General features: G+C 45.3%; 1 protein-coding gene across 1 annotated transcript; it reads left to right on the forward strand.

The window, feature by feature from the left end:
- Positions 1 to 1,279: 1,279 nt before the first annotated feature.
- Positions 1,280 to 12,382, forward strand: TMEM64 (transmembrane protein 64). Its single transcript, XM_078864089.1, has 3 exons — positions 1,280 to 2,997; positions 3,907 to 4,062; positions 6,590 to 12,382. Exons 1-3 carry the CDS (start codon positions 2,251 to 2,253, stop codon positions 6,779 to 6,781), a joined length of 1,095 nt encoding a protein of 364 aa, XP_078720215.1. The 5' UTR covers positions 1,280 to 2,250; the 3' UTR covers positions 6,782 to 12,382.
- The last annotated feature ends 270 nt before the right edge of the window (positions 12,383 to 12,652 follow it).

Genomic DNA, 12,652 nt, shown 5'->3' on the forward strand with positions numbered 1-12,652 from the left:
TCAATTTTTATAATTCTGGGTGAACAGAGGCGGACGGGAGTGAGGGTGGTGCCAGTCAATGAACTTGCCGTAATATTTTTTAAATGCCGCGCCGGGAGATAAGAATATGGAACCAGCTACCACCTATGGATTGCAGGTCCTGTGGTGCTAAGCATTACACACCACGGGCAGCCCGTATAACAACAATACAGCTGACATACAATCAATTGCAGTATCGGCTTTATAAAGGGCACTCACGTGGCGATAATCGTCATGATCGTGACAATGTAATATCGCATGGCTGTTTATTTAAATAGTTTTGCTGCTATAAATTTCCACACGAGCAATCATTTGTGGTCAGGTCGCTTCTGATGAATAAGTTAATACCTCAGTGGGCTTAACATGGCATGATATGAATACATTGTGTTTTTATTCGTAGAAAATTAAAAATGTTATTTTTCTTTCACCTTTCCTATACTTTGCATTCCTGCCGTGTTTTTTGTGTCTTGTTTGTTGTTGTAACGTTCTAACCCATCCCTGGCGGGACATCTGAAAAAAGTAACTTCATAGCTCATCGGATTCCTCCAGTATAAATATAAATCTGATCATAAAGGACACTTCCACGTGGCGTTGTGTCTCCTATTGCGGTAGTGGTGGTAGTTGGTGGTGGTTGTCGTGGTATTTGGGGGAGCGGTGGTGTATCTGTTAGCGCTACGATTCCCGCTCACGGCCAACACCAACAGTGACGATCATCTGAACCGGTCCTGCGCCTCCCCTAGGTCGACTCGGCCTCAAACGAGTTACCCGGTGCGACGTGCAAACATCGCCCCTGGGGAGACAAAGACGTCCGGGGTATGCTGCTGGCCACCACCACCGAATCCACCCCCCTCCTTCACAGGTTGCGGCTGGCTGACAGCACTTGCCCCAACAGTCCGTCACAGGCTACACGGGGGATCTTTGTCTGCAGCATCAACAGGGAGGGGGGGGCGAGGGGGGGGGCGAGGGGGAGGCGAGGGAGGGGTGCGAGGAAGGGGAGGCGAGGGAGGGGGGGGGCGAGGGAGGGGGGGCGAGGGAAGGGGGGCGAGGGAGGGGGGGCGAGAGAGGGGAGGGCGAGAGAGGGGGGGGGCGAGAGAGGGGGGGGCGAGAGAGAGGGGGGCGAGGGAGGGGGGGCGAGGGAGGGGGGGCGAGGGAGGGGGGGGCGAGGGAGGGGGGGCGAGAGAGGGGCGGGGGCGAGAGAGGGGGGGGCGAGAGAGGGGGGGGGGCGAGGGAGGGGGGGCGAGGGAGGGGGGGGCGAGGCAAGGGGCCACGTCCATTGGGCAGGAGCCCTCCGTGTTGAGGGTCGTGGCTTCACCCCGCGCTGTGGACACGCGGATACGTGGCCAGTAGCGGCAACAGCAGCAGCAACAATAACAGCAATAGCAACATCGTCCGTTTCAAGCCGTACACCGTCAATTCAATTTCGCCAACAAGCAGCAGAGAGCAAGAGAAGCCGAGGCAAGATTCGCCCTCCCACAGCTGAAGGCGGTCGCCAAATTTCCCTTTCGTTGAACTTTTCCTGTTCGCCTCGCAGCGCGCGACGCCGACGCCGCGTCCATGGCGCGCCCTGCCGGGCAAGGCGCCTGCCGCTCGGTAGGGGCCGCTAGCCGAGGCGGGGTGTACCCCGACCACATCGACGGAGGCCTTCGTCTTTCCGCGATCTCTTCTCTCGCCCACCCACGATGAGCACAGGGGGGGGAGGGGAAGCTACGTGGACGAGAGGAGGACGACAGCACCGGGAGCAGCAGCGTCAGTGTCAAGTTCGTCGAGGGGTGGTGAATTCGCGAGGTTTGGCGAGCGCCGGGCGGGTGACACCGCATTGAAGAAGGGGGGCTGTGGTGGTGGTGGGGGGCGACACGCGAAACCGCACGCCACGTCCAGGCTGCTCGCTTCAAGGCTGTTTATTAATCGATATTGTTTGGTAATCGACTACCGTACATAAGTGGGCGCACTTAATGCTCGCCGCCCAGAGTCTGCGCAGCTGCCACGAGACGCACGAACCCGAGTGCGTGACACCTCGAGACGTGTCTGCCTGGTAGCCACAGCATTAGCAGCAGCAGCAGCAATAACAACAATAACAACATGATGTTACCTCGGGCTTGCATTCCAAACACGAATTGATGGCATTGGCCAACTTTCGCAATACAGGATGCAACTAAAAACGTATTAAGTGCTCTCTGACGCTCCTGTGGATAGATAAGGGGGGCATTGGCATTGTGGTCGTTTATTATTACGATGCTAGTGTCAGAGAGGGCAGCCTCTGCACTGTCATGGGCTCTCCGATCATTCCTGCGGCTGCCACTGCTGAGCCACGCTGTGGAGCGGCTGACATCGGGACCGTCTGAGCCCCACCACCAACAACAACAACATCAACAACATCACCAGGAGGAGATCGGCGGCGATGGAGTGATGATGCTGGCGCCGTCGCCCCAGGGTGACAAGGATTGCTCGGGCACTGCGCAAGAGGATGGCACGCAGGTGGTGTTGGTACTGGAGCAGGAGAAGAGAGACACCCGGAGCAGCAGCGCCCTCCTGGGCTACGTGAGGCCGTGCGCGCTCGGATGCGCCGCGTCCCTCCTCTGCCTCGGTGGCCTCCTGGCGGTGCGCGTCTACGTGATGCGAGACCTCCTCGAGTGGCTCCAGGAGGTGGACATGGCCGCTGGGACGCTGCTGTTCGTGCTGGGATTCGTCCTCGTGTCCTTCCCCTGGGGCTGGGGCTACATCGTGCTCAACGTCGCCGCCGGATACCTCTACGGGTTCCTGCTCGGCCTGGCGCTAGTCGCCGCCGGGGTGCTCATCGGCACGTTCGTGGCGCACGTCGGCTGCCGCCGGTGGCTTGAGGGATATGCCGCGGCGAGGTTGAGGTCCAGCGGCACCATGAGCGCGGTCATCAGGGTGTTGGAGGGCGGAGGCGGCCTCAGGGTCATTGCCCTGGCAAGGCTCACGCCCATCCCTTTCGGCCTGCAGAATGCTGTGTTCGCGGTAATTGTGCTCTTGTTTGTGATTTCTATGTTTTTATTTTACCGCTGGGTTACTTGGCAATGGTGGCCAACTATGAAGAGTATTCATTACTTCGTGGGTTGTGATGTAGGTGAGAGCTGGTGAGCTGCTTGATTTTTTTAATAAATTGTGTGTACCCATAGCCAAATATGCACTGAGAATTGCTAATCTCTATTGGTGTAAATTCCACATTCTGATTGTGGAGAACAGTCTAAACATAGAATAACCACTGTTGACATCCCATAAAGTGGTACCTAATTTATTGGTGCTGTAGGGGTGATGGGCTGACTTTTCCTTCCCCTGGAATTTGCCTCAACCTCACAGTGAGTTGGGTAAATTTCGATTTAAAACTTTCGTGACTGCAGGGATTCATATTATTGGTTCTTTCGGTAAGCGAGTTGAGTACTCTTAGTTTTTATTTCATGGGGGTGAAGAGATGCATATATTTTCCTGGAATCCGCAGCATGTCCCCAAGGCTTTACAGTCAATTGATGGATGAAAACAGTCGAGTTAACACATTGGCATGAGGGGCAAACTAGTGTGTCCTTTCTTTACCTTTAGGTGCCATAAATGAGTCTGTGCCACATCATATACCTTACGTTTTAAATCGTGTAACTCTGCTTATGCTCTTGTTGTATGTGGAAACAAGTCTTTCAAGGGAAAATCCACACGTATGGGAGGATAACGCTAAAATTCCACAAAAGAAATATACTGCAGTACTGCTTCTGGGTCCATTACTGTATTTTATGTTCACCATTAATCATTACTGCTATTGTTATCGCAGACATATTGAACGTTGCTTTAGTTTATGGGCCAAGTGGAAGGCTGCAAGTCGTAAAGAAGCATATGAAAATTGAAAGCCTCTGTGCGCATGCTGCTGTGTGCATGCAGGTCAGCCGCGTGCCTACCCCCAGCTACCTGATTGCCTCGTCACTGGGACTGCTGCCCACGCAGATCCTCAACTCATACCTGGGCACCACGCTGCGGACTATGGAAGATGTCATGTCGCAGCAGACTCTCGGTGGATACGTCATATTTCTCCTTCAGGTACTGCATAACGTTGCTGCGTTAATTATGCCGGACTTGGAACAATTATGTTGGGAGATGTGTTTTGCAAAATAAAGATGAAAATTGGTTATCCAATGTGTTTTTGGGGCATGCTGCGTGTTTGGCATGTTGTGCGACGTTTTGCTCTACGTCCTGGGAGCTTCTTTAGAAACTGTATATATGCCAAATAGCACTTGGTACAACCCAAAAACACATCAGAGCGCTATACAGCACGTCCTCGAAAACATACGCAGTAGTGACACTGAATATTGGGGACAAATCAAACGTAAAGTCGGATATCATACTTTAATGTGTTGGATAAGTTGGCATGTCCATTGGCGAGAGTGGGTACAATTTTGAGTATGCTTTGCTTTTGATCCATCGCGGAACTGTTTTTCTAATTCTTTGCCCAATTCAGCAGGAATCCAATAATCTGCGTAGATATGGGGGAACGTATATTGGATCCGGTAATTTGCGGCACACAGTGGAGGTTAGACCAAATAGTCCGAAAAATATCTTCCTGCCCACGTGGAGTGCCACAGATTATGAGAGGATAGAGCTGCAAAATGTCATTATTGGCAAAAATATATTGTGGATTACAAGGGCAGTGCGGAATGTAATCAGTCTATTAGAATTGAATGGATGACAAGGTAATGTCTTTTTTTATCTTCGACCCAAATGGCGAAAATCTGCCTTATTCGTCAATGTTAAAGGATTTTTTTTAAACTATAAAGCCAGGTAAAAAAAAATTGCTAAAATATTTTTCTATCAATATAAATTACATGACCGTAGCTAGTCTATGCAAATGCAGAACAAACAATTCTTGCTGTTTGGGTCTTTCAGTAAAGTCACATAGGTAGAAAAATAATAAAATATAAAAGTAATAAAATATAAAAATAATAATATTAATTTATAATTTTTCTATCTACATGACTTTACCGAAAGATCCAAAGAGTATGAACTCCTGTAATCACGAAAGATTGAAGTCGAAACGATTCTTGCCTCCGTATTTCCCTGCAGCTCCGCTCCTGCCCTCTCCTACAGGTAGTGGTTTGCAGTCTACGAACCGTTTTCAATCTGCTCCGGTCACGAGCAGTCGTGATTTACAAGGATTCGCGGATTATTGGATCGCAGATTTTTAGATTTCTGCTGTTTCTTCATGAAGCTAACCAAAGAAGCAATTATGGGTTTGCCCTTGCTAGCAAAGCAGACTCAACATTGGAAAAGTGATTCCGTGGCCTGGACCAATCTTTTTTCCAATTGCAATTCATTTAAGCTACACCATTTTGTTGCAGCAAAATGAAAATGTACTGTGAGAACATTTACATAGTGTGTTTGGAAAAAAAAGTTAAACGATGCAGTAATAATGTGCAGCATATTGTCAATCCACTGCTGGATGAAGGCTTCCCAATGCCACGTTGCTCATGTGGGTTGTTTGACACAAATTCACCACACTGGTCAGTGTAGTTTGGTAAATGGGGTGGGGGGGGTGTTGCCAGGGTGGGGGGGGGGGGTGCCAGGGTGGGTTCAGATATGACTCGCCACTGATGTTGGCTGTTACCATAAATCAAACTCAGGTTGCTGGCTTCAAAATGCTGCGTGATAACCACTCTTCCGTACTCCACTCCCAGTAAAATACAAGTATATACTACTATGTTTTATGGTCAATGCCACAGTTAACATAGCCAGTTGTTATAAGCAGTTTATAAGGTGGTCACAAGTCACCACCTGCTTCTAAGTATTGTCATGCTCAGCATCCGTGATCTATTAAGTAGCATGGCCTTGTTATGTCCCTTTAATCTTGAGGCTACTTAAGCGTGTTTGACACTGGTGCCCTTGAGTCTCCAGATGCCTGGAGACATGACATATTAAATATATTCGCTCATTACTGCTATTACTACCTACACAACCACCATCAGCATTTATTTTATTTTATCCTCTTACGTAAAAAAATTGTATCTAAAAATTAGATGATGCTGGTATTGTCGTCGGTGGCTAATTCTAAGAAAGCTATAAATCACAACAAATAACCAAGCTATAATGTGATACACAATACAGAACAGAAGCATAACAACTAAAGTCATACAAATAGAGCACTGGATATTTCATGAAAATAAAACATTTATTAAAGATTACATACTTTGTACATTTAATTTATATTTGTTATACTAAATGGGCATTAAATTATATATGTTCGTGTAATGATAATACTGTAAACATTGTAATAATTAGCAATCCTCTTGTCTATCCACTGCTGAATGAAGGCCTCCTCACTCGATTTTTGGGGGATTTTGTTTACCATACTCCACCATATTGATCAGTGCAGGTTGATGAAGGTGGTGGGGGGGGGTGTGGACCACTCGTGTGAACTGTGGCCCAAAATGTAACTCGGGTCATTGCACACATATCACAATGTACAAACCACTGTCTCCGCAACCCCCTCACCAGCACGAAAACATTGCCTCCATTATAAAGCTGCCTATCGTTTGAGTGCTAACCACGATACGTACACGTGCCGACCCAACAGCTGTTAATCAGCGTGGGCCTCATGCTGTACGTGGTGCGGAGGGCCCGCCGGGAGCTCAACGAGGCCATCGCGGCCTGCCAGTCTGGCCAGGGTGAGGACTCGCGACCCCTCGACTGCACGTCCGGCAACGGTGGCGGCTCGTATGGTACCCAGCGGCTGGGGCTCTCCTACACCGATCAGCAGAACGTGTAGCCCGTGCAAGTGCCGCACCTCCGATGAGCACGGTTGGCTACGTACGGCGCGAAAGAAGTTGAACATGCTTACATGAATACGAAGTTGCCCACCAATTCCCGTTAAGGGACGTGAGACATGTAAAAACACAGCCAAGGCTCGGAGAAATGGCAGCGGAGCAGCTGCACCTATTGACCTGCCAACTGCGGTCTGCTTTCTGAATCGGTGGTGATGCTTTGTGTGCGTGTGTTCTGATCATCTCTTAACGCAGGGCTATCGGCAAAAACTGTTGATAAAAGTATTTAAGGGAGAAGTATTTAGCAAGTGCACCGATTTCAGTTTGCCGTTGTAATACATGAATATTGTAATTCCTTTGCAGACATTGCAGCCCAAGTGACTTTCTATTTTTTGTTGGGTAATTATTTGAAAAGAAAAATTCTATGGCAATGCAAATGTTTACATGTAAATGTTTAAATTAAGATGTAATGTTTAGTAGTTTTGTTCAACTTCATTATTTGGGTGTGCAAAGTTCAAGTCTGTTCAAAAGAGATCTTAACCCTCTTGTGGATAACTACAGTAGTATTAATGTGATAAGTGGACTGTTGTCTTCAGCTTCAAAAGCAAATGTTGGTTACATATCTCGGCTATTATTACTTATGCCTTGTCACCTAATTTATACATGATGAATACTCTATATATTTGAGCTCCTTGATAAATGTATAAAATAGTGACGACAAAATTTGATCAGCTATATACAGACTGGTGATCATATATATTTTTACATATTTGTTTTACCTCTAAGCTTTGTATTTAAAAACTACTTAACAGTGAAAAAAAAAATCCATACACATTATTCTACCATCAGCAGATGAAAATAGCACTGCAAGATGCCTCTGCAGTGGGCAACGCCAGCCAGAGGTGAGAACACATGGTAAAAGTTGCTCATGTTTCGGACATGGGCGAAACACCGGCTTATCTGTCCTTTCGGCCAGCGTTTCCCACTGCAGAAGCGTCTTGCAGTGCTAGGTTCATTTTGTTTTCTGCACCTCGTCTTAAAGTGTTTTCTCATACCAACGGCTATTATGCTAGGATAACTGCCATAGTGTAGTGATGAGCACACTGGAATTGCAATCCAGAGGCCACCGGTTGGATCTCCTGGTGTGGCTGTTGAAACAAAGTAGTTCAAACTCCCCCCACCTCTGTCCACCCAGCAGCCTAAATGGGTACACCGCAGGCTATGTGTGGTGGGGTATAGTGTGGGTACTCCACCTCTTGCTAGATGTCTGGCCAACGTGAAAGAGTAGGCCAACATACCCTGGAGTGGAAGCCCTTCCGCCAGCAGTGACTTGAGCAAGCGGCTGCAAGGCCACACTTTTACCGCCAGTTATTAACATTACCATCGTGTAGTTGTTGAGAAATCTATTGATTAAATCTGAGCTTATGTTTGTATTGCCTTGAGAAAGGCTTAGTTCGAAGTATGCTAATTAAGCTGCATGCCTGTTAAATTAATAAAAAAAATACCTAAAGATTGTTAGCATGTTTGACTTAATAATCGTATTAGATCCTGAATTACTTAGCGATTGGCACTTCAATACTGTGGTGTATTATACTCCAGGAGATTTACATGCAAAAAGCCATTATTGTTGATGTCATAATGAAGCCCCGATGTCGGCTCTACATGATTTATTTGCTAGCATACACATCTAGTCAACGTTTCAGCCTCCTATTTACGTTTGCCCCATGTGCACAGATTGCATCGCCATTTGTATGTGAAAACTGCTTGTTAAAAAATTAGCATTTTTTTTTTCTAAGCGGCACCTTCTGTACACTCGATTGCAGAATGTAAACTGTTTAAAATGTCCCATTGTTCACCATCGCAGGAGACCATTTTGATTTTACGGCAAGACATGATGGAGCAGTTTGTCTTCGAAAGACCACATTAATGTTCCCGTGTGACGTTCTCTAACTCACCTCTCATCCCAAGACTATTTTTTTTGTTCTCGATTGACTGTCAGAATGTGTACCGAATGCGTGCAGCTTGTGGCCTTAACTTTAAGTTTGGCTTCACGCAAGAGCGTGTGTATTAATTGTAGAGTATGTAAGGAGTATATGAGTGGAAAGTACCTTTTCAAATCCAGATTATCAGGACATAAAATAATCTAACTTATTTCTACACATTCTCTAAAGTTGGGTGATAATGATTCAGAATTGTACCTACAAAATGACCAATTACTACATAAGAAATGGTCATATGATAGTGCACATCTGTGCCAAATTGTCTACCTTTAGTGCCCAACATTCCAGGAAATAAGTTATTTTAGATGATGGATTGTTTTTTTTAGGTTCTTTGAAAAATATCACTTTCTTACACATTATACCTGTTAATTTATGTATTCCATAAAAATGTAGTTGAAAAAGTACTTAGAAAATATTTGAAATCCATCTTCTCACCATTAGCAATGAAAATTTTTAACTGTAAATTATACTTTACGATCAGGCTTTCCCAACCAATTTTAAGATTCATAAATGATTTCTGGGTATATTGTTCAATTTTCACAACCAAATTTATCCATAAGAGTCTCAGTTATGAGAATTGTTCTTCAACTTACCGGTGATATATTACAATAAGTGGCATGTGTAACGCTTGTACACGTGACAATCTAATATATTTTTGGCTGTGTTGGGTGGTGGAGGGTCTTATCCACACAAATGTATCCAGATCATGACATGGCCTCACCCAAAAAAGTTATGCTTTTTAAATTATGCTGTGTATAGAACAATGTTATCATAACAGCAGCTGCCTTGAGTAAAAGGTATGAAGAATCTGTAAAAAAATTGTCTTGCAGTGAAATTTGGCACACCTTACTGGCTGGTAATAAAAATTGGTTTAGACATATGGAGCCTTGTTTTTATGAGATGTTTTATGACAAGAAGATAACATTTAACTGCATTCTCAGCTGGCTCTATCGAAATTATTTGATTGTTTTTGCAGGACAAATATATTCCTAAAATGTCACAGATATTTCCCCTCCTGACTTCTTCAAATTGTCATTGTAACGAAATAAATCCTGGAACATTTAAAACGATTAAGTAACATATAGCAGGTCTGACAAGTTATACAATGGCATTCTTTTCGGGCCTTGTTTTTATTTCTCAAAGCTTGTTTAAATATAAATGTACTGTACCCAGGTATAGACACAGTCGACTTGTATACGCATACAGGCTTGCACCACCAAGATTAAATGTTGAAGGTCATGGAAGGTGGTGAGGATTAAAGATTTGGATTTTTTTCTTTCTTTTGACATTTGCACAGGAAGGAAGGTGTGCTTCACCTACACTCATACAAAACCAAAACTTGTTTTTTCGTTTGTTTATTAAAGCTATACTTGAGACGATATACTTTTGATGAATAAATAATAATTCTGTAGTCCTTTATCTATTTAGTAGTACGGTGTATGTAATGGTCTGTGTAAATTTAAAACCTACAGGCTGCTGCATTTAACATTTCAAGGGTGGACTACGTGTTTTGTGTAACGTTCGTCAATAGAATTGATTCTTTTTGGCGGGAGGGAAGGAAACTTGCAAATATTGTGGGGGGAGAAAACTACATATTTTATTTATTTTGTCTTTATGGACTTTAATGTTTGTTTTTCTTTGAGATGTAGTATATTAAGTTGTTTATCGCAAATTGAGGGTGTTACAGTATACTGTATGGTTTGTTTCTCATTTATGTAATGCAAACCTCTTTTTGAAAAGGTGTCATTGCTTGCGGTGTCAACGGCGAGATGGAACGGTGACGTTTGAAAACCAAATTACAGAGCAAACCACATTAAATACTTTGTTTTCCCCATACACACTCCAGGTTCTGCAAGTGTCCGTGTGTTATAAAATACTTGGTGCGTTCTCATGGTGTTATGATGCAATTGGTTTGTCAATGTCAACTAATGATGCTTGCATTGAATCGCACCTGTGACAATTCTTATTCGAATATTCCGTGCTGTATGCAATGGCTTTTCATGACTGCTATGGGCCACTCAATGTGAAAAAAGCATTGATTATTGAATTGAATCGCTACCTTCACGTGCAGCGACGAATTGAATTGTCATGAGGGGGCGAATGGTTACTCTGGTGTATATACCCTATAAATAGTGCTCAGAAAATACTTTAGTGGTCGTTTTACAGTACATCCCTGAGGGCAGGCACTAAAAGTTCACTTTTTTTTAAAGCCACTTATTTCCATTGGCCCTCCGTAATATGTGTTGGTGAAAGTGGCAGATCTATATTTATCAATACCATTACCTGTACACCTTCCGAATAAGGTGTACAGGTAATGGTGTACGTGCGCCCTCACTGAGGGTGCCACAACCCCCTTGGAATTGTATTCAGTTCACTGCTCACCACACCACTGTATCGGTTTCCCACGCTCTATGCGGATTCAGTTCGTGAGATTTCGTGCACATGCGGCAGACCATATTTTACCCAAAACTCGCTCTGTGTGATTTGAATTCGCTCGTATGTGGCGAAGCGGTCGGACGCGGGACAACATTGTGTGTCGCGTGTTCGCCGCTCAGCAGCCGGCTGTCTTGTGTGGTCTTGGTATGTTGGCGATGTTTTTTGCAACATCTACCGCGCAAAGCGTGGGAAAGCTATATAAGAAGGTGTGTGAATGTTTCAAACATGGTTGGTTTTTGTGTTTAGTTGTCCATCCCCCGCACCTCCGAATATCACGGTAGGCTACGTACGATGCTTAAGAAGTTCCAAATACATATGTTATGACGCCTTGACACTTCTCTTGAGATGGCACTTTATTGAAGACACGCTTACTTGACATCAGGCGGAGACCCCCACTGCAACTGCCTTGAGTCTCCTGCGCATCTCCTTTATATACCAACCGAGGCCACGCCCCCCTTCTCGAACCTTCTCGCTGACTCTGGACGCTCGCTCCACCAGCAGACTCCACCGTCCTCTTCCATCACCTGACCACGCTCCCTTCTCGATCATTCCCGTAGCCACCAGTCCCTTCGCACTCACAACTGAAACCCCTGTCATTACCTCCCATGGCCACTAGTGCATTCGCACTGTTGGCTGACTCCCCTGTCATTACCTCTCGTGGCCACTAGTCCACTCACGCCGCATGTAGGCGCTACTGTCTTGACATATATACATACGAACAATAAACGTGAAGATGCTGTCTTATCCCGACTCACCTTATGCGATTGTCCCTTGTGCATCAAGCGGAACTGGTATTTCATGACCGTTGAGCAGGTTATTTAGTGGTTTAATCTGGCTAATCAAATGCGAGATGTGGTATCTGATTGCATTGTCCCAAATGTTAATATACTCACCGGCTGGTATTGGTACGTTTCTGTAATTTCGACAGCAAACTCCGTTCTGTTGAACTTAACGCGTGTCCCGACCTTTGTCACAGCAACATGTATGTGCATGTATGGTGCAATGTTAGCCTTGCAGGCCACGAGAGATATATGTGTTTCGATTTAAAGCTTTCGTGACTGCAGGGATTCATCTTCTTGGTTCTTTCGGTAAAGTCACGTAGAAGGGAAGTAATAAAATAAAAAAACAATAAAATAATTCTCACGACGTTTCGGCCACAACGCAAGCAGCCGTCCTCAGGTGAAAACCAGGTCTGTCGAGGCGACAGACCTGGTTTTCAGACGCTGTTGCCTCGACAGACCTGGTTTTCACCTGAGGACGTCTGCTTGCGTTGTGGCCGAAACGTCGTGAGAATTATTTTATTATGTTTTTTATTTTTTTATTTTATTACTTCCCTTCTACGTGACTTTACCGAAAGAACCAATAAGAGATATGTGTTTGTACTTCATCATGCTGGTCAGTGTAGCTTGGCAAAGGTGCGCGAGTGCAGAACAATGAGTT

The sequence above is a fragment of the Lampetra fluviatilis genome, chromosome 17 (genome assembly GCF_964198595.1).
Source record: "Lampetra fluviatilis chromosome 17, kcLamFluv1.1, whole genome shotgun sequence".
NCBI classification, from domain to species: Eukaryota; Metazoa; Chordata; class Hyperoartia; order Petromyzontiformes; family Petromyzontidae; genus Lampetra; species Lampetra fluviatilis.

What these genes read in the sequence shown, in the direction of transcription:
- TMEM64 (XM_078864089.1), top strand. Translation starts at nt 2,251, where the DNA reads ATGCTAGTGTCAGAGAGGGCAGCCTCTGCACTGTCATGGGCTCTCCGA. An exon ending in TGCAGAATGCTGTGTTCGCG is followed by an intron (nt 2,998 to 3,906) that starts GTAATTGTGCTC and finishes GTGTGCATGCAG; the next exon opens with GTCAGCCGCGTGCCTACCCC. An exon ending in ACGTCATATTTCTCCTTCAG is followed by an intron (nt 4,063 to 6,589) that starts GTACTGCATAAC and finishes CCGACCCAACAG; the next exon opens with CTGTTAATCAGCGTGGGCCT.